At 40.6% G+C, this 27,224-nt stretch overlaps 1 protein-coding gene across 8 annotated transcripts in view; it reads right to left on the bottom strand.

The window, feature by feature from the left end:
* The window catches only part of EPB41 (erythrocyte membrane protein band 4.1), a 172,946-nt gene that overhangs the window by 12,324 nt on the left and 133,398 nt on the right, over positions 1-27,224 (bottom strand). For 4 of the 8 annotated variants that reach the window (XM_030219812.1, XM_030219813.1, XM_030219811.1 and 1 more), the window contains exons 22-23: positions 6,482-6,931; positions 2,817-2,945 (exon numbers count right to left, since the gene is read on the bottom strand). In XM_030219812.1, the coding sequence (XP_030075672.1) occupies positions 2,817-2,945; positions 6,482-6,931 (579 nt within the window). The remainder of the gene's footprint in view (positions 1-2,816; positions 2,946-6,481; positions 6,932-27,224) is intronic. The other 4 variants (XM_030219818.1, XM_030219815.1, XM_030219817.1 and 1 more) reach the window with 1 other exon arrangement.

Consider the following 27,224-nt stretch of genomic DNA (forward strand, 5'->3'; position numbering starts at 1 on the left):
ATCTGTGTTGGGGAAACCTATTTTACATAAAGAGAACCTCTTCTATGGAAACTGCAACCCTGCCAACGTGCTGGAATCTCCTACTATAATAAAATGTTCAATTGCATAGAGGGTCTCACTGAAAATAAAAATATCTATAGTTTGGCGCTACTGACTTTGAAAATCTGGGTGTATTGGACAGATGCAAAGATAATTAGATTCCAGAAGTACTCAGATTTCCGTAAATAGCAATAAATAAATTGAAAAGGTGAGCTTTCTTCCCTGACAACCATCATAGGGTCCTCCTACCATATTTTGCTTTTTCTTCAATTTTACAAACGTGCTTTACAAATATGTGTTTTAAATATAGATTTCATAAAATTTAACACACCAAAATGCATAAGCCCAGCTCTTCCAAGGTATCTGGTACATATGTACCAGAGAAGTTGGCAATCATGAAGTATCTAACAAAACAATGCTGAATGTTTAAGTTGGAAATTAACGTAAATTAAAAACCACTCAAGTATCTTGTCTGGGAAGATTTGAACTGTTAAGTTTAAACTCCACTTTGATAAAGAAAAAAAAAGGGGGGAAAAACTTGGACTTGTTTTGATTTCTATAAACACTAAGACATATAAGACCAGAATATGGACAAGCTATACGAAATGAGAGAGAAGAGATGATAGACTTTAAGTATTTTAAAGGTATTAATATACAAACAAGCCTCTTAGAGACATGGAGGCTGTAGAATAGTAGACTTGGGGGTAGGATCAGGACATACGTTTTCACATAGAAGGTAGTGGATACCTGGAATGCCGTTCCGGGAGTGGTATTGGAGTCAAACAGTGAAAGAAAATGCATGGAATAAGCACACGGGTTGCATAAACAGACAGTAACAAAACATGGCTGAGGTATTGGGAACTAAAGCACATGTTCGATGGACTTCTACAATCTTGTGTCCTGCATATGGCAAAAGACAGGTGGGGATTAGGGAATTAAGGCTAATGCAGGATGGACCAGCAAAAGACAGATGAAGATCATGTCTGTGTACTGTATATTTTATTATAATATGCTACGAGCGAGGGTGCTGTGCGTCTCAGGGAAACCTCTAAAGGTTCAGATTAGCAAATCAGATACTATTAATACTTTTGGTTATAAAATATTGTCTCAAGACTGCATCATTTTAAATTTCCTATATGTGGTTGGCCCAACGCGGGCTTACCGCTTGCTGAACAGAAGTACCACTGGGCTACCGCAGCAGCCCAGCAGTAGTTCCCACCCCCAGCGTGCACCATTTACGGCACTACAAAATGTTTAAAATTTTTGTACCACCGGTGTTTACCCAGCGGTAATCACGCAATGCCACGCACTGCCCAGTTACCAATGGGTGATGGTAAGTGACCCTCCTCCCAAAATGGTCGCACGGCACGGCCATTTCTTAAAAAAAAAAAAAAAAAAAAAAAGCCTTTTACCTGTTGTAGTAAAAGGGGGCATCGGCGCACATCAAAAACGCAAGCTGATGCCAGCGCAGGCCCGCTTTTGCCACAGCTTAGTAAAAGGACCCCTGAATTCTTCTTGGTTCTGCTGTTGACTTGTCTCGCCGCCCCCCTCCCTTTTAGACCCCAAGACAGTGAAGGGAAGGGGCTTGATTAGGTTGCAGAGTAGCTCTGCTGTGTCTGCTCCCCATCCCCTCCTATTCTCTCTGCACCACAGGCTAAATGCTGGGATGAAAAAGCTCAGAGGTTTAGAAATAATAGTCAAACCACTTTTTTTTTTTAACATAAAATCTAACATACAAAGATAAATCCATGGTATGGCGGGCTGTTTTCATATTTCTTGTTGCATGGATTTTTTTTTTTTTTGGAATGGATGTGGCTGCCAGGACCTACTGTTTTCCTGTCCTAGCTAACGTAGTTGCTACCCCTGCTAGAAGCTGACACTCTAGTCAACTGTCTAGCCGGCCTAATAGTTCAGCTGGCTCTGTGTTTAACAGATAAAATTAGGATGACTGAATACACACTGCTGTACAATGACCTTAGATTGTTGTCATGACAATGGGTAAAGGATCATAAAGCTACCTAGTCTGCACAGTGATTCATTTTCATCATCTATATAGATAAGCTTTTTCATCAAAACAGTGTTTACAACAGGGGCGTAGCCAGACACCCAATTTTGGGTGGGCCTGGGCCCAAGATGGGTGGGCAGAAGAACTCCGCCCTGTTGCACAAGTGATTTGGTGTCTCCCTCTCTCGCCTGCATGCCATATGGTCTCTCAAACATCCCCCTCCCCCGCATACCTTTTAAATAGCAGATTTTCACCTTCAGCGAACAGCAACTAATACACACTGCATGTTGGCCCCACAGCCTTCCCTCTGATGCAACTTCCTGGTTCTGCATAGGCGGGAATACATCACAGAGAAGGCTTTGGGACCGGTGCGAGCAGCATGTATCAGTCTCTGCAAGCGAAGATCTGTTATTTCCAAGGTATGCAGGAGGGACAGTTGTTGGGAGTTTTCAGCTGGTGGGGCTCGGGGATCCCTGCCAGCCACATCATAGGTGTGGTGGTAATGGGTGGGCCTGGGCCCACCCAGGCTCACCCTTGGCTACGCCACTGGTTTACAATGTTGGAAGACGAGCAATTTGACTGCAAGTCAACTTACAACCTGGAGTATATATAGCCCAGCAATACCTGGTCAACTCCAGGTTGTAAGTTGACTTTCAGTCAAATTGCTCGCCTTCCAACATTGTAAGCTCTGTTTTATAAATAATAAATAAAGGATTGCTGGGTCCTGCACTACTTACCTTGCGTGTTGGATCTCCTAGTAAAACATGCTCACCTGTGCAGCTTCATAGGTAATGGTCTTGGTTTCAGTGTGGACTAAAGGAACCTCTTTGGTGGGGATCTCGCTCTTCAATGTACTGGACCTATCGGAGATGGTCACCGTCTGGGTCTTCACTAAAGGGGGCTATAAAAGGAAAGTTGGAAGACACTGTCAAGTTGTTTTTTGTTTTTCCTGGTAGGGGATGGTGTTGGTGGTAGACATTGCTCTGACAGTGATCTGTTGAAAGTATCATGGATCTAGCACATACTGCATGGTCTGAGGGATTTAATATTGTATCAGTCCAACTTTCACATTCACCAGGCATTGGGGAAGAAGTCAATAATGCCTCTGGCTTCTCCTCGACTTTGCTGCGATTCTATATGGAAACTAGAATGGGAGGCATAATTCACTACTTTTGGTTTTATTCGTTTATTTATTTATTTATTTTTTTTTAAATTAATTTTTAAACATTTTGTCTATTGCTTTCCAGGATCTATAATTCCAATTTCTGAGAAAAAAACATTCTATGAGTCCCTGCTCGCAACGGATGACAAATAAACTCTATTTTAAATACGAATATAGTTATACGGCTCTTTCTTTACAGAAACCAAACTGGCTGGTACACAGGCAGGTCCGCCCATGATCTCTTTTCAAATCACTGTCAGATAGATGTTAGTAAATTAACAGTACTGCATAGAGGGGCTTTACGTAGGAGAAACAGAAAAATATATGCACCGCCACCTGTTAATTTATTTCTAAAAAGACACGTTAGTCAGATTAACTGCAAGGATTTACCAAAGAAATCAGTTCCCTGCCACCTTGGAATGGCTTGACAGCTGCCACCATGATTGTTAAAAGTTAAGGGGCTCAGTTTCAAAACAAAAAAAAAGTCCACAAATCATAAGGTGGTAGATGGACATTTTTCTCTCTCTCAAAACGTCTCAAGTTCTGATCTTGGACATTTTTCTCTCTCTCAAAACGTCTCAAGTTCTGATCTTGGACATTTTTCTCTCAAAACGTCTCGTTCTGATCTTCAACGCTCTGATTTTAGACATTTTGCTTCACAGTTCATCCAAATTTCAAGGGGGTGTGTTTTGGACAGGACATGGGTGGCACCAACAGATAAGACATTTTTCTGCAATAATGAAACAAAGTGGAAAAACAGCTAGGGCTTTTTGGCTAGCCCTGTAATACGTGACCAAAAGTGCCCTAAATGACCACTGAAGGGATTAAGGCATAAAGCCCTAAGATGCGACTGTGACAGTACCAGTACATACCGGGCTCTACGACAGCTTCAGATACGATGGCCATTCTTATTAAAGCAGCAGGCAGGTCCCAGGAGTAGCATAGTGGTCAGTGCAGTGGACTGTAGAGAAGGGAACCCAGGCCCATACCATATCCCACTAACCAGTAGTACACTTGTGGTGAAACGTGTGAGCCCTCCAAAAATCCCCCCCCCCCCCACTAAATGTACCTACATATATAGTAACATAGTAGATGACGGCAGAAAAAGACCTGCACGGTCCATCCAGTCTGCCCAAGAAATGTGCCACTTTTTGTTGACGCCTACAAGCTAGAGGGCTACTGTAATGGTGTATAGTGAGGTACAGTGGGTTTTCTCACCCTACAATCTATGCTATCATGTAAGCATGCGCTTATTTTTGATGGTGCGTGCCCTGCAGGTGGCTGTTCACATGGCTTGGATCTGGGAGGGGCACACCCTTATGTGCGCAGATAATCAAATACTATATGCATGTCTCTCCCATCTCGGTGCGTATTTCTGTTACATAATTGTTTTGAAGTGCTATTAAACGTTTATATTTCTGATACTGTTTCATGTTCGTCTTATTAGATTTTCAATTTGCAGCTTCCAAGTTTACCTCATTGATTTGAATTTATGTTTATATTTGGTAATTTTACTATTGTTATGCTAGAAAAAGTCTTTCCTTCCTCAGTAACCACTAACTCCTCCTTTTCCTAAGGGATCCCACACGCCTGTACCACGCTTCCTTAAAATCTGACAGTCTTCCTCACCTACCTCACACCAGGAGGCCACGCATCCACCACCCTTTCCGTGAAGGAGTATTTTCTTAGAGTCCTCCTACGCATATTTCCCCTCAACTTCTTCCTATACCCTCTCATTTCAGGGTTTTCCATCATTTGAAAAAGGCTCACCTCCCGTACATTGGTGCCACTGATATTGTATCCTCTCTCTCCTTCCTCTCTTCCAGTGAATACATGTTGAGGTTCATAAGTCTGTCCCGATATGTTTTATGATGGAGACCTTGTACGTTTTATGTTAAACTGTACCTGCTGTACACTGCCTTGGGTGAATCTCTTCAGAAAGGTGGTCAATAAATCCAAATAAATATAAGGCGGTGTTATTGAGATGACCTGGGACCTTTTATGTGATGTCCACTGCAATGTCCCCAATACTGCTCTGCTGCAATGTTTTGTGTGTGGCCAGTGAGCTAAGAATGATGGCCCCAGGCATCCCAATGGCTGTTTTTTGGACATTTTGCTCTTGGATGGTTTCTTTTTTCCAAAATGGTTTCAAAAGAAAAATGCACTAAGCCCAAAACATGTTGAAAAAGGTGATTTTCAAACCAAAAAGAGATCCATTTTTGAACCTGGAAAAGTCCATGTTCGCAACTCGCTTTTTGGACGTTTTTTAGCAAAACATCCAAAATCAGACTTAGACGTTTTATTGAAAATGCCCCTCTAAAGGTCCTTATGAGAACACATCTACTTTAGTAGAAACCATTAGTACGTCTAACCACTGAAGCAGGCAATAAACCTCAGCTGGACATCTGCCATCAATGGCAGCTGAAGATTGGAAGACTACTGCTGCCGATGGGCGTAAATGATTGGAAGAGCAATTATGTGACAACCAAGTCTTCTAGTCTACACTTAAAGCAAGCCACCAGCATTTAGAGTTGTGGTATAAAACCTGAGCTCTTCAGGTGTCTAGGAATATAAGCTCAATGACTTCCAAATTGTATCTACTCCATTTTGAGAGCTGAGCCATTCAACTTGGAAGTTATTGATCTTACGTTCCTAGACATCTAAAGAACTCAGGCTTTATACTGCAAATCTAAATGCTGTTGGACTGATTTTAGTTTAGACCAGGCCATATTTGATTTGGAAGTTCATTAACGACAAATTCTATAGTGCCCAAAAGATTTTCAATGTCAAGGAATCATTAGCAATGGTTCGTTGATGCAATACTTCACCTTTCAATCAAATTGAAGCTATTCCACAGCAAGTTAACCAATTGACTTACAAAGTTTTGCTCCATCATCAGTTGTGTTGATTTAAGTTCAACATGTGGGGCCACTGCGATTACAAATTTGCTGGGGTAAAAAGAAACTGGCTACACCACATTTTGGAATTATAGGGGGGAAAAAATCTCCTAACAATTTTCCTAGATAGGCAGAGGATGGAGGTAATTTTGATAACTGTTCTATTGTTGCCTAAAGAATTGGGTTCAGTCTCCTCGTCTTGAGGTTTCCAGACACTGGCCCTGTGACTATGAAAACTTCCACATCAATTTCAAGCTCTTGGAGGGGGGGGGGGGGGGTCTAAGCCTGCTGCAGAGTTCAGTTCTGGTTGTCTCGCCAAAAGAAGCAAAGAAGCCCCAAGGAAGGAGGTTCTTTCAAGAGTGATCGCTTGGTTACTACCTGAAAACAGCGAATGAGGATGGGAGGCCCATTATCGACAAGAGAATTGTAAAACTTTCCATTTATCCTTACAAATGGCTCCCTTGTCGTAAAATAAACTTCTTCACCATCCTCTGTACCCTCCTCCTCTTTTTCCTCACAGCAGTGTGGCTGAGGTACAGCAGAGATGACTGGGGTCAAGGTCCCAGCCTCAGGCTCCTGAAAGACCTCTGTTTCCACACTTGGCTCAGCCCTTGATTGGTATCTTGGCTCGTCCTTGCTCTGAAGGGGGCCAGAAACCTTCTCTTTCTCCTCACTGCTTGTGGAGGAGGGACCATAATTCTGGCTTTGAAGAATGTAACTTGCACTAAAAGTTAGTTCCTGTTCTGAGCCCTTAACGTCAGAGTCAGGGATAGTAAAATTGCCCTCTTGCACTTCATCCACTTCCTGCTTAGGAATGCCATTCATACTCTACAAAGAAAGTGAACACACAAAGGCCAAAAAACAAAAAAGTTAGGATTAGTTCTCCTAAAACAATTATTTAAAAAAAAAAAAATGATTATTGCACAGGTCTGGTTTTAGCATTCTGCAGGTGCCTTTCCTCTGACATACTATACAGCATTAAGTAATATTTTAAAATAAAACAGGAGGAGACCAAGGCCTGCAACATCAGAGGTTCTGAGGGTCTGCACAGGCAATTCATTACGTATTTTTAAAACAGAAAAAGTACATATCATCCATCAGGCTTGTGACTTCACTTTTCTACTTCTCTCTCCTCTTTGGAAGCTGACAGAGTTCAGAATCCAAAACTGATACAACTTTACTTAAACATTTCATTCCCAAGGGTAGTGCTATAAGAGTGCACATTTGCTTACAAACCCTATAAAACACTTTCATGACATTCAGAATGCTATAGGTAAAAAAAAAAAAAATTCATACTTTACAATTTTTATAAAAACAAGCGCCATGATGTTTAAAAGCAGTTGTCCACAAAATGCTGCTGAATGATTACAGACCACCCTGCTGCTCTCTGGAATATGTGCATGCATGGTGGCGATATTCAGATAACTATCTGAACAATTTAGGTCAGAAACATTGCTACCCTAAGTCTGTACAGCAGCGCTGAACATCACTGTTAATCAGGAGAACAGTAGTGTCTGCGGGATATTCTGATCGTAGCCAGTACCGAATATCCAGGAATATAGTTAAATGCCATGGCTGACATTTAATAGAAATGCTGACCAAAGAGTTTAATATGAACCCAGTTTTTTTTTTTTTTATTCACATTATAGTACTTTAAGGTAACAAAACAAACCTCGCATAAGATGCTAAAAAGAAAAAAAGATTGTTAGATAATGGGGCTCATTTTTAAAGCACTTAGACTTACAAAGTTCCATAGGTTAGTTACTATGGGGCTCATTTTCGAATAAGAAAAATGTCCAAAAAAATCAAAGCAAGCATTTGGATGAATTTCTTCTCAAAACATCCAAAATCGGTATTTTCAAAACCAATTTTGCAGACGTTTGTCTATGTGATTCGTCTGCAGGGCGTCCAAATCACACAGGTGGCGTGTCGGGGCGTTTTGAAAGCAGGATTAGGGTGTTCCTATGACTTACATGGTTTACAGACATAATGGAACAAAACCAAAACATCAAGGGTGACAACTTCAACATTTTGGTCTAGATCCATTTTTCTATCAAATAAGACAAAAAGAAGACCTAAATGCCCAGATCACCACTGGCGGGATTCAGGAATGACCCCCCTCCCACCCCCCCAAAAATGTGAACAATTGTACTCACCAGCCTCAGGTGTTATAGCCAGGTCCATCAGAGTAACATGCAGCTCCCTGGAGTAGTCTAGTGGTGGGTGTAGTGCACTGTAGACACCTGGACCCAGGCCCATACCTCCCCCTATCTATTACACTTGTGGTGGAAACTGAGCCCTCCAAAACTCACTAAAAACCTACTGTACTCACATATAGGTGCCCCCTTCACCCATAAGGGCTAGTGTAGTGGTGTACAGTTGGGGGTGGGTTTTGGGGGGCCTCCCAGACAAGATAAGGGTGCTGAAGTGGAAATGTGTACCTGGGAGCATTTATATGAAGTCCACAGCACCCTTTGGTGCCCCATTAGTCTGCTTAAAATGCTGGCCCCTCCTAAATCCCAGTGGCTTGATTTTGTGCGTTAACGTGTGCGTTTTGTTTTTTTTTCCTCGAAAATGGCCTACAAAGATAAACACACAAAGCTTTATTCGGGGTGGGGGGGGGGGGAGAGCTTTTCCTTTTTTCAAAAATGGTTACATTTGCTATTTGGATTTAGAATGTTTAAGCGTAAAATATCCATAGTCCGACTTAGACGTCATATCGAAAATGTCCCTCACTGTAACTTTGTAAGTCTAAGTGCTTTGAAAATTCGCTTTTACATGCCTATGGCTGTGTTCTAAACAAGCTTTTCCAGCAATATAGCACAAGTCGCGGTTTCCTTCCACATGTACTGTAACAACATAATACTTTATACCCTTCTGAGAAATTTAAAAGTTTTTAAAAGTAATTTTGATACTTCACTGGGTTGCCCTGGGTTTGGCAGCAGGAAACGCTGCTACTCTTTGGGTTTCTGCCAGGTACTTCTGACCTGGATTGGCCACTGTTGGAGGCAGGATACTGTGCTAGATGGACCACTGGTCTGACCTAGTATGGTTATTTTTATGATCTGTATATCCAAATGTAGGGACAGTAGTCTCTGATTTCTCCATGTTTTGAAGTTACTGGCTGCTTGAACTAGATATAGTGCTATATCCAGGAAATACATGGCTCAGGAAAAAATTTTTTTTCACATAACAGCTCATAAGTGGTTATTGCTACTGTACCTCCCTCTCTGTCCCTTTTTCTTCTGCATCATATTGGTAATCCATTAAGGCAACTGAAAGCGTACTAGACTCCAAGGTATCACTGCAACCCTGATAACATGAATTTTTCTGGAGAAAAGGTATCGATGGAAAGCAAACAACAAGGTCAACGTCGTCTAAATCATAAGCATGTAACAAGTAGAGTCCAAAACTTTGACATCTTTAAAATACTTCTCCATTTGGGCTTGGAGCATCCTGAAAGAACCAGATCCAGTCCTGTTCGCACAGTAGGAAACTAAAAACTAATTGGGCAAGAATCGGTCTAGTTTGAATTTTATGCAAGTACAATTTAGAGAAAAAAAAGCCACAGATTTTCCTCTGAGATCACAAAATTTGTTTTATGAATGTCACTAAAATCTTGGATGGATCTGCAGAAGTTCATGGCTTTTGCTATTTAGCACACATTTTAAGAGAAAAAAGGTTCACCAACTAATTTGTCAAACTTATGTATTTTTTTCAGGCCTGCTAAATTAGTTTGAAAAACCTCTTGTAAAAGTTTGCACATCTAGACTCTCTTGGGGAATAGTATACAAAAGGTTCCTATAACCAGAACCATGTTGGAAGGTTTAGAAGCCGTGATCAAAACCATCATTTCAAAATGTATATTATCCCGCATTTTTGAGGGAGTAGGGGGGAAAATGTCACAGACAAACAAGCCATCTGATTTTAGAGACTATAGCACAAAATTAACAAGGGGTCCAATATGCAAAGTGATTTAGCTCGCCACTAAATCGCTTGGTTGGAGCTAGCTGGCTAAGTGCCACTGACTATCATGGTTAACGCCAAGCTGTGTTGGGGGTGGAGTCAGCACTTCACTGCTTAAGTGCTGATATTCAGGCCTTATGTGGTTTACCGTATAAATGGGAAGGCATAAAAGTCTGTCCTGTTTTTATGTGGTAACCCATGGCTGCTTAAGTGTTGAATATGGACTTAAGTGACTACGTTTTAACCGGCTTAAAAATAACCGGATATTAAAAGCCAGAGCCCACTCAGGTCCCGGATTTGAACGTCTAGGACTAATGCTATCAGCAGTGAGCGAAAACACCCACCGACGACGACTGAATACTGAGTCCATGGTTTTTGACACGTTTTCATTAACTGTCTTAAAACGTTGATTCCGTCCATATAAGAAAATATTGACCGAGCCTGTAAAATGAAAACTGTACACCTTGAGTGAATTCCTTCAAAAAGGCAGTAAATAAATCCTAATAAATACAAATTACTAGGCCACATAAAGCTGCTGTAATTTTACAATCTGACATTCAAAACTGAGTAGCTCTATCACCATCTGCTGAAGTTTCTTCAGTCCTCGACTCTCTTTAAATGTCATCTATCTTTGGTATACTTTCAACCGCAGTAGAGCTGGTTTGGAAGGCATAAGTATAGTAAACATATCTAGCACAGCTAAGTTTTAAAGGAGATCGGGAGAAAAACCCAAAAATCAATAGCCAGATAAACTTGGCAAAGTCAACACTTATTCCAGTGTATGCTTACCTAAACAAGGGTTCGCTGCAGATAGGAGGGAAATGCAACCACGCTTAAACTGCAACTAGCATCCTGATGAAGCTACTCTGATAGGTTGACTCTCCTACAGCCCAGCCTGCAGGTCTTCATTGATATGTTAGAGGGGAGGGGGTGCTCCTCCTTGCTTCTCACTACCTGGGCTTTAGGTGAGAAAACAAGGGAAAATGTAGCTGCATTCCTCTGTCAGCTACAGGGAATCCCTGTTACAGGCAAGCTATTCTGCTCTCTCCTTCAAAAAAAAACCGGGCATGCGGACAAACTACTAAGCTCAAGGCTGCCTTATGGAAGAACTGATTTGTCAAAACAATCCAGGAAGATTAGTAGATCTAGGTGGTTGGAAATGATGCAAAAAGGTCTGGAATACTGTTTGTCCAAAGACTTCAATGAGGGTCCCAAAAAACAACAAGGCAAATGATCTGCAAAATCCAATATGGGAAAGAAAGCCAGCAGATCAATATCACAACAAAAGGATTTTATTGAAGATACCGTGTATGAACAAATCGCCTGACACAGGCCGTGTTTCACCCACCTAGGGCTGCGTCAGGGGCTACAATGAACAAATATAAAATAATCATCATAGATCATAATAAATAAAATATAACACACATACAAGCATAATATATCAAATATATAAATTGACAAAAATACAAATAATAAAATATGGAATATTACTAGGTATACATAGAGAGTATACTAGAATAATTACATGAATAAATATATCGCTACGCACTGTCCAATACAAATATATACATACATGTACATAACAGAGCATATATAAGAAAAAAAAATATATATATATATATAAAATAAGTGTATGTAATGCAACAATTGTATGAGTGTGCATTGATGTTATGTGATGTCAGATTTTATTATGCTTTTATATATATGTTTATATGCACAATTGTTGCATTACATAAACTTTTATATATATTTTCTTATATTTGCTCTTTTATGTTATATTTTATTTATTATGATCTATGATAATTATTATATATTTGTTCATTGTAACCCCTGACGCAGCCCTAGGTGGGCGAAACACGGCCTGTGTCGGGCGATTTGTTCATACACGGTATCTTCAATAAAATCTTTTTGTTGTGATATTGATCTGCTGGCTTTCTTTCCCAAAGACTTCAATGAGCCAGGAGGATAAACTGCATATATCAACAATGAAGACTGGCACAATGGAAGTTGCTTTTGCAAAAACCTAGTACATACAAATGCAGTGCTGAACAGGGATGCCTACTTGCTAAGAGAACATATTGCAGTTTTGCCATCCACTTGGAGAGTGTGCGAGTGTTGTAAAGGTAGAAAAGAATGAATTACTGCAATAGTTTTCTTTGGTGCCTTGGATGTAGACTAGCAGGGGACATCTACAGTCTGGGGCACAGAGACGTTTTTCCTAATGAAATTTAGAAGTTGTGTTTTTTTTTTTTTTTAATAAAATAGAACTGCGTATATGAAGGATAGTACACAAGGACCCGCACAGCAAACAAAAACAGTATTTTCCAGGAAAGGAATTTTAGTGATGTTTGTACCAATGTTTTGGAGAGAACTTCAGAAGCTGTGCAAGGTTGATATTTAGACTCCAGGTCAAGGTAGGATTACAAACGAAGGACGGCTCTGTATTTATTAGGTCCCATATGAACCTGGAAATGTTTGCATAGATGGGCTCATGGTAAGCAGTGATGTTGAATAAATTTTAATACAGCAATTAATTATTAAGCCAGCTGAACAGGTATAGTTTTAGTACAGAATCAAGAATGATCACTGTGCTTGTTTTTTTGCACTAGATAGAACTGCTTGTAGAAGATTTTCAGGAGGTCAAGAGGCACTGGTAGTTCAGAAATAATTTGCTCTTCAATACCCATACTGAGTAAGATGGGTTGGAGGAGAGCACCTGCCCTTTGGGTCAGCAGAGAAGGGTGGGTGCCTGGGAAGAAATACTGGTCCACATGAGCTGAGTCTTATCTGATTTTCTGTATGACCTAAGAGAGGAGGGGAATCAGTGAGAGGTATAAATTAGATCATGACTCCACGATATTGAAAAGGCACCGAGTGCTAATCAGTTCTTTGACAATCTTCTTGCACAGAACAATGGATGTATTGGAAAGAGATCACCCAGTAACTGAATACACTAGCAGTCTAGTTGAATGACTTGAGGGAGTCCAGTCTATGGCTTAGTGTGTCCACGATCTGTCTCTCTAAGATAGAGGTGGCCTGTAGGAGTTTTTCATATGGCAAGTTCATAGAGATTACCATAACTGCTTCTTTACATCACTTTTAGGATCCTCAGCCACCTTGATTGCTGATGTACAACAATGGCTTTCGATACAAATGAGGATTAATGTTTTCGACATCTACTCCCTGAATGTTCAGTGTGCAGAAAATGGCTTGAAGTTCTAAAAGGTTGAAGTGAAGAACCTTTTCACAGCATCACCACAGACCCTGGGTGTGAAGGTTGAGGAAGTGCACTCCTTATCCCGATTTGGATCCATGGTCAGAACAAGGATACTTGCAATTGCCTGAAGGTACATCCTTTTGAAGGAAGCTGGAGGACACATACCATCAAGCAGTGACTTGCCACTGGCCATTTTCTTCCTTGGTTCTTGGTTTACAAGCTTTTCTTCTTGACAGGAGAGCAGAATGTGTCTAGCAGTTCTGGTGATCAAACTAGCCTAAGGAGAACTGTACCAGAGTAGGACCCCCCCCCCCCCCCAACCCCACTTATTCATGAAAACTTTCTAGTAGTTTCTGGGCTCTAGGACAGCAAACATCAGAGATTGAATACGTCAAGATGACAGCACCAGTAAGTCTGTCTGCATTTCCCCGCTTGCTGATGAAAAATGCATTTCTTCTTTTGGATCTGCTGAGTACTTATTACTGACCTGGAATGGCCACTGCTGGTGAAAAGGATGCTGGGCTTACACATAGTATGTTTAGAGCATATTTAAAATTATAGCTACTGTAGAGTCATTCATCACAATGGTAGTTTGCTTCAAAATTCTAGAATGTATTGGAACGCAGTTAATGCCATAAAGTGATGACTTACTGCTGCTACAGAAAGTGGGAAAAATGTTACCTGGTTTCTTTTGATTGTCGGTAAAGATACCTAAGAAGGTAATCCTAAACCCATGTGTCTCAATATAACCATCAGTCCAATTCACAATTAAAGCAGAACAATTATAAACCAAAGAATTTCTTTTTTTTTAATAATAGACACAATTCTGACATACATTAGAAAGTAGAAATCCCCAATCTCCCCCTCCCCCCCAAGAAAAACAAAAGTAACTAAAATAAAAAAAAAAATAAAATGTGTCTATAGCACCTGGGATACTTTAGAAGACTGTGCCCCCACGTTAGCAAGTTCTCAACTAGGTCGTCTTCACTTCTCTGGAAGCCCCTTACAGCTGAGGCTTGAAGGAAAGGAGAGGAATAGTGATAGAAAAGACAAGAGTTAAAAAACATGCATAAGAGCAGACAAAACACATGCAGAAAAACTCCTCTCTTTTAGCTGGACAGTGATGAAACCAGAAGTGTTACAAATAGCTTTTAAAGCAACAAACCAGAAAAACTGTGAAAATTTTTTTCCATCCCTAAAAGCTTTCCATAGTTTTTTCTGAGTGTTTTTTAGTTTTGGATTTACCACATTTTAAAAATCATGTCCTGGGGCTGGAATGCGTGTCTTCTCCTGCACAATCTCTACATCCCATATCCTATTAACAAAACGGATGTAGCTTAACGCAGGAAGAAAAGTATGACTACAGATTGGGAAAACTTGCCTTTTATTTGCTTTTAAGAAACATACATTTCCCCAAAATATAAATAGGTAATAACGTCATCCAAAACCATTTCCAAAAACTCTGGTCTTAAATGCTACAGAAAAGAAACCTAATTTAACTACTAGGCCCACATCAAGGGAGTTGGTGAGTCAACGTTCCCAAAGCAATAGTACAAAAAAGGAAAACAAGACAAAATATTACATTATTGAGCCTAAGAAAGTAAGATAACTCCTACAAATTACCTAACCTAAGCCCTCAAAATCAGACAACCTGTGCAAGAATTTCAACTGGCTTTATTTTTATAAATCTATTTTATTTAATTATTGTTGCTGGAGTGGCTATAATCTGATGGTTTATATAAACATGAGGTAAGTCAGGCTCACCTAACTTGACTCCAAAATACAGGTGTTTTGCTGCTGAACTAAAAAAGATTAACATTAGTTATGTACTTACAGACTACAATCGATTCCTACAAAGCCTTGGAGATTCTGCTTCAGGACTAATTTATTTCACTTAAATGACAATAACATGGAATTCGTTGCCAGAGAATGTGGTAAAGGCGGTTAGCTTAGCAGAGTTTTAAAAAGGTTTGGACGGCTTCCTAAAGGAAAAGTCCATAGACCGTTATTAAATGGACTTGGGGAAAATCCACTATTTCTGGGATAAGCAGTATAAAATGTTTTGTATATTTTGGGGATCTTGCCAGGTATTTGTGACCTGGATTGGCCACTGTTGGCAACAGGATGCTGGGCTCCATGGACCTTTGGTCTTTCCCATTATGGCAATAGTTATGTACTAGTCCATATGCAAAAGGTGAAGCAGCAGTTTTTATATATATCATGCCTTAATCCTTTTGAAACTATACCACCTACTATAAAACTGTAATTTAAAACTTGTCTATCACTGGAGACTAAGCTGCAACATCCAATAGCCTTTATCCTCCGAGCCAAATTATGGTTTGGCAAGGTTGAAATTTTATTCATTTCCTTTTCTGTGCAATTTTATATTTACCACTTTACAGAGTGTTTTAATAATGCAATGTCTGGGCAGCATCCAGCATTACTCAAAAATGCTGATATGGCTTTCGGTAATACTGCAGTATATCATTTTGCAAGACACAATATCGAGGCAAAAGCCCCGACACTCATGTCTACTCCAAATTACAATGGACAATGTTAGGACAACCCACCCCACCCTTACCTGTAGTCTGAACTACTTTTCAGAGTCTACTTCTTAAGAAATCTCCACAATTGAAAAAAATTCATATATCCTCATAGACAGGACAGGTTAGGCTGCCAGAATCACTTGCAAAATGATTAGACTTATCCAGTCACAAATCTCAAAGCAAACCGAGACTTGCTTAATGTAATACAGAAAGCTGGACACCATTGTATGTCATGTAATCCAGTTAGAAATTGGGTGTAAGCTTTTTTTCTAAGCAATACATGGAGGGGGGGGCAATTACCGGCAGCTACTCCTCTGTGTAAACACACACACATTCTTTTGGGAAAGGGGTATGTTTAAGAGCGGTCATTTCTTGTTCGTTTCGTAACACAGGTGATATACGCCCTGAAAATGGCAAGGACAGCTTATGCATATTTTGGGCAGACTGGATGTATCATGCTGGTCTTTTACCTGCTGTCATCTACTACAGGGCTGCTCAACCCTATCCTCGGGGCACAATCAGCCAGTCAGATTTTCAGGATATCCACGCTGAATATGGATGAGGGATATTTGCATGCAAATCTCTCACATGCATATTCATTGTGGCTACCCTGAAAATCTGACTGGCTGGGTGTGCCCAGCACTATCTTTGATGTTATATTCATTTTGAACACCTAGGTCCATGAAATTGGGCATTTCTAGGAGACTAAGAGGATCAATTTTTTTTAAGGTACCTAATTGGCAACACACCCGTACTTTTCAGCTCACACTAACTCTGATGATTTTGAATCACAAGGTAGCCATGCTCACACTGAATCTGAATATCCGTTCATTATGCAGCTAAAGGTACACCTAAAACCATATACAGCCATCATTTGTTAGCACATCTGTATGCAAAACTTTATTCAGGGACCACCATGCCTCAAACATTCCTGGGAATTCCTCTTTTCTGTATTGGAAAAATTACATTATACATGCTTGTTGGCACCTAAAAATCCACTTAACTAGATATGAACTATGAAGGCGGATGAAATAATATATACTTATGTAAAGGGTGCCACTGCCTTACAACACACCTCTAATAGTCCATGTTACAGCCAGACTATGTGGAATCTAACTGAATGTTCTAGCCTGCCATGTGCAAGAACATGGTACTGAGAAAAGATAACGTCCACTTTTAAACCAATCAAATCGGCAACTAAAACAACAAATACATGGTTAATAAAGACCAAAAAACAATGTACAGAATTAAAAACACTAATGACAGTTTTACATGAGGGGCAACTAACCAGCCTTACACATGATACAATCAACTGGTACCCTGGGGGGGCCTTTCAAATAGTTGATGGCACAAAGGCAACCATGCTTAGGCTATCAACTTTCATCACCTTCCTCTAGAAATGACTAGATACTTTAAATATATTTTTATCTACTTTTTCAAGTTTTCAATTTTCTCCCCCAAAACTGTAGCTTTATCATCTTGCTTCCTTCACATTAAAAAACAAACAAACAAACAAACAAACCAAAAACAAGACCACAAGCCTCATGTTTTAGGCCAGGTACCGACACAGCACTGAAATAACCGATTTAATAGAGCATGGCTCTAACTGTTCTATGGTGGAGGGCTTGGTGATACAAGTTAATGATATCCATTTGAAGCCTACCCTTTGTCTTGGGCGGCTGGTTCTGATCTATCTCCTCTCTTATATGACTATTCACATTTTAAGACTGTGGCATAACTTCATCACTGTGATCTTGCAAGGTTAATCTAACTTATCCTACAGTACATCCCATAGGTTAAGGATCAAAGGGTCATGGATTTGATAAACTGCCTTTCTGAGAGTACAACCAAAGTGGTTTACATACACTAATTGCAGGAACTTTTTGTGTGCGTAGTGGGCTCACAATCTTAAGTTTTTGAAACACCATATAATGCTACTTTGTTTTGTGAAGTAATTATTAGACTGTTGTGTTACAATTATTGAACTATGAAGCCACTTCCTTTAATCTTCTATTTAGGATACATGCATTTCATACAGGGACCTGCTACTGGATTATCCTTGCATATAAAAATATAAATAAGCAAATGTTTCCCTAGGGTCTACTTGACTTTTAACAGGTACATCAACACTCACCAGACAGAAAATCGAAATGACCTTGGAAGTCTCAACACAGCTGTAGGTAGCAAAGGACTGGAGCAAGCATGTTATTATATCAGATAAAGAAACAGCGTACAGAGAACTTAATGACAAATGGCAGAAGAGCAGGTCAAAGCACATACATAAACAAAAAATATATATATATAGCACCAAGCGCCATCAAGCATGGGATAGTCAAGAGCCCTTTATTGAACACGCAGAATCCTCTATTGATAGACCCAACATGGGCCATGTTTCAGCATCACTACATCTGCATCAGGAGTCCAATCAATTGTAACTGGGCTCTTGAAAATCAAAGCCATTCAGAGGACACTGGTTAGTGGTGATCAGCCCTCTACCACGGAACGAATTTGCAGATTGGAAAGCTATGGTTTATTTGATTCACTGAGCTTAGATATATAGTTTCAAGAGCCCAATTACAATTGATTTGACCCCTGATGTAGGTGTAAGTAATGCCAAAACATGGCCCATGTCAGGTCTATCAATAGAAGACTCTTGATTATTCAATAAAGGAATCTTGACTATCCCATACTTCATCATCCTTGGTGCTATATATATATTTTTTTTTTGAGAGAACTTAATGAAGCATTTTTATCCTGTTAAGACATGATTCTAATCTTAGAGCTATGCTCCATATATTGGACCACTATTCAGCAAAAATTTCCAACAGACAAAGAAAGGAGGAAAAAAAACAGTTCTAAAAATTACCTCAATAAACATTAGTGACAAAATTCTTACATACTAAGATGCACCATAGAGAAAACAACTAGCAAAAACATTTTCATCCACTAGAAGATATACAGAGGCTTCCTTTAATACCAAGAGTCTTTTATATTGCTGGTCCAGCTTATTAAAATACTAGGAAAAAATGCCCGTTTCTGAGCAGAATGAAAAGGGCGCTAGCAAGGGGCCCCCTCCCTCCGTCCCTCGAAGCTACTTGCCTTGTTCGCTGTGGGCCGTTTCGGCCCTCGAGTGTCAATAGCTCCGCCCTCGACGTCATGACGTTTTGACGCGTCATGACGTTTTGACGCGAGGGCGGTGCAGACACTCCAGGGCACACCGGATATCTCGGGCGCCTCAACTTCCATGGAGGCTTCAGAACGTTGGGGTTGCCTTTTATATATATAGATAGAAGTTGCCATGGCGAAAAAGGCTGCTTATGGATTTCAAAGAATTTTAAAAAGATCAAGACATGGTTATTTATGCAAGCCTACAGGCGGGGTGATGGATAATGATTTAACATCTGTACCAGGATTTTGACTTTTAAGATATTCTGTGATGATGTTTGAATGTTTAGTTTGCTTTTAACATTATGCAAGTTAAGTGATCCGCTAAGAACTATGGATCGAGCGGCATAAATTTATTTTTTTTTAATAAATAAATTGCCTGTTTCTTTAAATCAACAGAAACCAGAATTAGAGTTACAAAACATACAAATCAGAAACAAAACTATTCTACCAAAACGGATACCTTTAGAAGGAACAAGACAATAAATAAAATCTGCCATAGATTTAATCTTTCTGCTTCTATGCCATCTTATCTTAACATGCTACTTGGCAGGGGTTGCATTTAGCAGTAGGTGCTACAAAGCTAGTTCTGACTGGGCAAATTAAGGCTTACAACTGTCAATAGGTCTGACCTATTTTGTATATGGGAAAAAATTGGTACATATAGTTCTATAGGTTGTAAGTAGAAGACACACATAAGGTGACTGTATTGTTTTCAGGTTTTCTAAAGCTAGTATTTAAAAATGCCCTTCATAATTCAAAACCATCAAAACGATTCACACAATTTCAGATTTTATATGGGCAATCTCTTAAACCATCTAAAGCACTCTATCTTGTTATCCTATCAGCCGGGAAATTATGTTACTCAGTCATAACTAATACACATGCATCATCACAGGCAATGATTACTGGAAGAAGCAACTCCAGGCATTCTCCAAGTCTCTCCCGCTTCCCTGTAAAATAATTTTTAAAAATATTCCAACTGCTTGATTTTTACATAATATAATGGCCCCTGGAGTCACTGATACTCTTAAAGCAAAACCAAACTAGGAGTAAAAAAAAAAAAATCCATTCATACTTCTCAACACCAAAGAAATCATTTCAATGCAAATTGTAAGTATTCAAATTTGTCACTATACACATGCAGAAATACATATTTATGAGGTAATGCAATGCATTATGGCCCTAATGGTTATTTGCCTCTTAATGCAGGTTAGAAGGCAATACTGTAATGCATATTAATATTGCATATCATGGGATACTTAGTAATTAGATGCAAAGCAAGCAAATACATGCAAAACAGCTCATTACTGTATAAACTGAATAACAGCTTGTGTGCTAGTAAAATACCAGTATATATTTCCATGCCAGGAGTATCGGGCAGCAAAGCCACAGCCTGATGCTCCTGGGCCACTTCTTAGAGGCCACGTGGAACTATCCTCCCCCTTCCGCCTCCCCCTTTGGCTAGTCCCCACTCTACAGGTCCATCTTGCAAATCCAGGGGTGTGGGTGGAGTATCGGGATCAGGGCAGGAGCAATCCCCAGATATTCCTGCCCTTTCTGGCATTGGGTTCAAAATGGTGCCAGTGATCTCTAGCGGTAGGTCTTTTGATTACTGCGACTGCTAGAGGTCAAGTTGTTGTGAATCTGGAAGGGGGCTTTGGGAGGAAGGAAATACTTTCACTTGACTCCTTTAAGCAGCAGCCCAGGAATACTGGCTCGCAATTTTGGTACAATACTACAGGTTAAGTCACTCCCATGGTACTAAATACTGCAGGTTCTCACTCCCACAGGAAATTAAGTAGTAAAAGCTTGTTACTGCACCTTAGAAGCCACCCCCAGAATTGGCTGACCTGAGGTTTTCAAATACGCTAAAAAAAAAGATCCTGATACATGACATCATAGAAATATATGAATCAAGGTTCTTATTCTATATTAAAGTAGTTTATGATGTATCTTAAAATATATATGTACATAAATAGCAAAGTTTTAGTAGCTCTAACAGGTCAGCTACATCTACTGGACTTTTTCTTTATTTTTGGTGATAGTAATCAGGATTTTTTTTTTTTTAAATACAAAACTTTACCACATACCATGCACAGTAGGCTAATTCTACTTACAGGGTAATAAAATTTACAATATAACCTGGGCATCTGAATACCATAACAGTGCCCATGCAATCTGCTGTGCACTAATGGTTAGTTTTCTTTTACAGCACACTGTTGAGCAATTTCTATGAAGGCTGGAGCACATATTTGTTTTTTAATTTTTAAAAATATTACATTATTGAAAACGAAATAGTAAAATGCACAGAAAAATAATATACACAAGCAATCCGATTACAAAACCAAAGTGGCTTACTAGTCCACATTATGATGGAGCATGTATACTTATGTTTGCTTGTTAACCCAACCTGGGTATTTTTTTTTTTTGAGAACACTGGGTAAACATCAACATTTTGTCAATTCTATACCAAAGTTAGGGGACCTTTTACTAAAGGGCGATAGAATCTGGGCTTACCGCATCTTAACATGGGACTTTCCCCACACACTAGGCCTAGATTCAGCATGGCAGTATCTATGGTTTTCTTTTGTTTGTATTTGTTAAAAAATATTTTGCAGGTCCTGCACGACTTGCAAAAAAAAAAACTAACATCTGAAAAGTTACTGCCTTCTATTTAGGAGGCGCTGTCCTCGTGCATTAACTCATTGTTAGTGCGCTAATAGCAAACACACTAGCTGGTTAACGCTTCCACACCCATTCCCTACCCATGACACACCCCTTCTAAAAAATATATATATATTTTAAAAAGTGTTAGCACATAGTGCACATTGTGGTCCTTTTAATAAGGTGTGCCGAAAAATGGCCTGCACTGTTGTAGGCGCGTGTATTGGACATAAGCAGGTCCGTTTTTCAGCATGCCTGTAAAAAGGGCTTTTTTTTTTTTTTTTTTTTTGCCGAAAATGGTCGTGTAGCAAAACAAAAATTGGCACTCGTTCATTTTGGCCCTGAGATCTTACCGCCACCCACTGACTTACAAGTAAGGTCTCGTGCGTTAACCAGGTGGTAATCTTTAGCGCACATATACTGCCGATTAGCACCACAAGGTAGAAAAATTTTTAAATATTTTTTCTGCCGTGCGTAAAAAATGGAAATTACCACCCGGGGCATGCGTTAGTTCCAAATTGACGTGCACTGGATACGCGTAGGGGCCTACGTGCCTTAGTAAAAGGGCCCCATTAATAGGCAAAATAGTACATGAAAAACAGGCTACATGTTTTGCAGCAAGTGTGCATTTTTCAGCTTAATGCCTTTTAGTAAAACGGTCTCTTTAAAGCAGCTAAGATTCAAACAGAACTACTACAACCCTTGAGAAAGAAGTACAATGAAAATTCTGGGCACTGGACTGTATAGTTTATTCCACACTTGTTACTTAACTTCACACAATATCAGTTTTCTTTTGGGTGGTGGTACCTTCTCACCTTCCTCTGGGGGCCAGGTCTTTGGCCTACTTGCCTTTCACTTACTGGGAGTTTAGATATGTCTAAAGGATGATCAGGTTTCTTCCTTCCTTTAAGAGGAACCGTATCTATTCAGTAAAGATTTTTTCTAAAGAGCTAAATCCTGCCTCCCTTGATACTCATTTCAAATGCATTATCTATCACGCACAAATTAAAGAAATACTGTGTAACCACTGTTCACTCTTGGTAGGTGCAGTCAGATAAAATCATTAGGCAACCAATATCGCACTAACTTGCAAAAAGGAGTTCAACAGTTCAGTTTATGATTTATGAGGTCAGAAAAGCATTCGTATCATTGATTCCGATTCTTAAATAATTCTGAACTTTAAATAATGAGTTCCTAATAAGAAGAACTGGATTAAATCACACATACACTATAAAACACAACACAGAGGATACACCTCTGCACATAAGAAAAACCATAATGAAAAAAATATCACATTTACAGTTGCTTTTCACAATAGATTTCATATCTGCTGAAAAAAAATGTAAACATTTTCAACTAAAATTTAACTGTGAAATGAGTACGGACTGACAGTGCTTACGCGTCAAATCTATGTACAGCACGTAATAATTTTCTCCCTGGATCTTGCTGCAGGGAGCAAAGGCCTTTATTCAAAAAGGCTTTTTCCCTGTCCTTTGCTGAATGAGGAAAAACACCATTAATACGGGTCCAAAGGCCACAATCTATTGCAAAACGCATTTTTAGGGCAGTCACACAATCCATGAAGAGTGGGTTTTATAATTTTGGATAGTTCCATTTATTGTCAATAATTGAATAAATCAGCAATCCAACACGGATGTAAACTGACATTTTACTCGTCATCAACCTTAGGTGAATGTGATACACACACACACAACCCCCCCCCCCCCCCCCCATACACACACTCGATCTGTCCTTGCTTTTCTCAACTCACAGACTGTAGAAATCTGCCTGACACTGGTCCTACTTCTCAATTGCTAAGAGTTGCCTTCAAGGCCAACGGCTGCCCATCCATTGTCAGGACACATGGATAGGCAGGATTGGGTTTTGATGGCAACTCCCGAGATTGTGAAAATTTTGAACACCCTACTGCTTTCTGGCCCTCGGGGACTGTGGTTGCCCACCTCTGCTCCAAACAATCAGGTTGTCCAACATACAGTAGCAGGGGAAGATAGATGTTCCATGTCATTTGAAAGTGATGATCTTTTTAATGTCGTTACTATGAATGTTTTTCCTCAGTCAACCAGAGCAAGCTCTTCTCCAGCAGCAATCGCTTACTTGAGCCATTCTAGAACGTTATATAAAACGAGAGAATCGAATGAACAGAAGACATCTTCATCCAACATTCTGGAGCATCTTGAGTCAATAAGTTATCAAACATGCAGTTGTGGCTTGGTCAATCTCCTGGGTCCTCAAGAGTGCTCATTTTTCCTTAGTATTTTAGTGTATAGATATGGTCTGTTTTATCCATTTACCAATTGTCCCTCTTGATGCTAGCATTGCTAAGAGAAACGGTAAAGAGTGTGGGGGTGGTGGAGGAGGCAGGATTGCAACAAGGCCGCACAGGTTTTCTTCCAGGTTGACAATGGAACTTTTACAAGGTCAGCACAGAGGAGACGAACTGAAATTTTGTATCTATTGTTACCTTGATAATTTAAGCAAGCAGTCCTTGAGTTATAGGAAACCTCTTATTGCCTTCAGATAGAGCCCTCTATTCTGCATAAAAAGACTGGAGAAACTAACAAGATTTAAATTTATGCTAAGGGAATTAATGAGGCTAGTGCATGTAAAATGGAGTTGCTTACATATACAAGGGTTCTTCTTAGAAAATAGGATCATGCAGTCACCTCAGGGGAGATATCCTTGATGGAACCTGGATAGATCTGCTCTTCAGAGCCTAGAAAAACCAAGGTGGTTTTTCTAAGTGCGTGTGTGTAGAGTTTCTTGCTGTTGTAACCGTTTCATACCCTTCAGTCCATATCACAGCTGAAGAACACTTTAATTGATGAGGGGAAGGTGTGTGGGAACAGTGGCTGCATGACATTGCTGTCTACAGAAAGCCCCCATTAGAAGTAAGCTACTCAAAGATGAGGTGGCACCCCTCAAGCTTGGGGTTGCCAGTATTCCCATTTCATTGAAGCAACCCAGAGGAGAGACCAGTCTCTTGGATGGATAGGGCTGCAATACATCAGGCAGTGGTGTAGCCATGGAGGGGGAAGGTCGCCTTAGCCCTTTTCACTTTTAGCATGGTACCCCTCTGCATTCCTGGCTGGCGGGGATGCCAAGCCCTGTCAGCCGAAGACCTCTCTTGCCTGAGGTGAACCTGCAGCAGGTCTTATTCAGCAGGCATGCTTCACCACTAATGCCAGCTCTCTAGTGCATGCTCAGTTCAGGTTTAACTAAGCATGTGCAGGAGAGTTGGATGAGCAGTGAAGTGTGCCTGCTGACTAAGTGCTGCTGCAAGCATGACACAGGCTGGAGAGGTCTTCAGCGTGTGGGGCTTGGCATCTCTGCCAACTCAGATATTTATATTATGAGAAGAGAGAGAGAGAGAATGAATTGCACGCCCATCCACCTTGGGCTAAGGCTAACCCAGAACTGGCTGTCTGATTACACCATTGACATCAGGTGACAAAGGTTCTAAAGAACAGTCTGACCAAATGCTCTATCCATTCTGGAAACATGGTGGAAGACAGCAGTGAGAAGTGAAAATGTGCGTTGAAAATCAAGTAGCTGCCTTGCACCTGTCTACTAGAGGCACCAATTGATGTTAATTTTGTCCACAGTTGTTGGGCTCTGTTCCTGTCAGAAGAGGAGATGCTTGCCAAATTAAAACAAAAGGCAATAACACTCCCGATGTCCACTGGTGTCAAGTTTGATGAACAAACAACTGTGAGCATTTTCTATGTTCTGCAGTTTGAGGAAGATAATCTGATAAAGTTTGTTTGTAGGTCAGAGTGTGCAGCAGGGTCACTGTGGGTTTGGAAAACCACTGGCATGATAGATTGATTCACACTAGCTTTTTCTGAAGTCCACTGCAGTGCCCCCTAGGGTGCCCTGGCATGTCAGGGGGACCAGTGCACTACGAATGCTGGCTCCTCCCACAACCAAATGGCTTGGATTTGGTCGTTTCTGAGATGGGTGTCCTCAGTTTCCATTATCGGCGAAAAACGGGGACGACCATCTCGGTCGACCTAAATGTTGAGATTTGGCCATCCCCGACCGTATTATCGAAACGAAAGAGGGCCGCCTATTTTGTTTCGATAATACGGGTTTCCCTGCCCCTTCACGGGGATGTCCTATGAGGACATCCTCAGAAAAACTTGGGCGCCCCCCGTTCGATTATGCCCCTCTGAGTCATCTAGTTCCCCCCTCCTCCTCCCCCCCCCCTTTCCCTGGACATCATGGTGGCGCTGACAACTGTGCCTTCAACTGTTCATAGGGTTGCCAAAGCTTTTAAAAGTCACCATGTGGCCTCTTCTCATTGCAGTAAGTTTTGACATTTGGTAGAAGTAGTCCACTTTACGCAGTATGAGTTGCATGGATGGTAGAGTTTGTTGCTTCCAGGCAGTTTGTATTTTAGAGTCCTAAGAAGGTCTCAACTTCCTGAATAGGTGTACGAGTAGTGTTATCAGTGGTGAACCCCTCATCATGGGGGGTCCAATCTGCAACTTTTACTGGTCTATGATCTGGTTCTAGTTGCTCGGCAGATAGGTAGTAAGAAGAAATAGACGCAGTGGTTACCACAACCTTCCCACATTCTGATTGCCTCCTTGCATAGCACAAAGGAGTTACGACTCCCTGGCTTGATGTAGAACATGACAAACTGATTGTTGGTGCAGATGAAAGGTACCTTTCCCCTAATTCCATTTTCCTGCAGTATCAACGGAGCTCAATGGTTGATGAAGAACCGATTCTCATTAGGTCCAAGACCCTTATGTGAAAGGGAACCAACAACCACCATTTTTAAGGGGTAGTTGATGGAGGCATTTACTACTACCCTGTTTCCCCGAAAGTAAGACATCCCCCGAAAATAAGACCTAGTAGAGGTTTTCCTGAATTGGTAGATATAAGGCCTCCCCCGAAAGTAAGACCTAGAAAATTTTTGTTTGAAAGCAGGGCCGCCGAGAGCCAGACAAGGCCGCCTCCCCCACCCGAGGTCGCTGGGCCCCCCCTCCGTCGCTCCTGGAACTAACCTTAAACGCCTCCTTTCACCTTCGCAGCAAGCAGCAGCAGGGCAGACCTCGCCTTCCTTCCGTGCCCCGCCCTCGCGGATGTTATGTCAGGCAAGGGCGGGACACGGAAGGAAGGAGTGGCCTGCCCTGCTGCTGCTTGCTGCGAAGGTGAAAGGAGGCGTTTAAGGTTAGTTCCGGGAGCGACGGAGGGCGGGCGGGCCAACCCTGATGCTTCCTGAAAAATAAGACAGCCCCTGAAAATAAGACCTAGCGCATTTTTGGGGGCAAAAATTAATATAAGACAGTGTCTTATTTTCGGGGAAACACGGTATTTGATGTGACCAATTACTGCCTACTGCAATACCAGAAAAGCTCTGTGGTTATCCACAACATTCTTTAAACTCTGTTACTTTTTGTCTCCCATCATCTGCATTTCTATTTGAAGAATTATTTTCCTAATGTTACTTGCCTTTGAGACTCACCCCGACTTCTTGTTCTAAAACCCACTTTCTGCTAAAAAAAAAAAAAAATAATAATAATTTGTTTCT

Source organism: Microcaecilia unicolor, chromosome 11 (genome assembly GCF_901765095.1).
Source record: "Microcaecilia unicolor chromosome 11, aMicUni1.1, whole genome shotgun sequence".
NCBI lineage: Eukaryota > Metazoa > Chordata > Amphibia > Gymnophiona > Siphonopidae > Microcaecilia > Microcaecilia unicolor.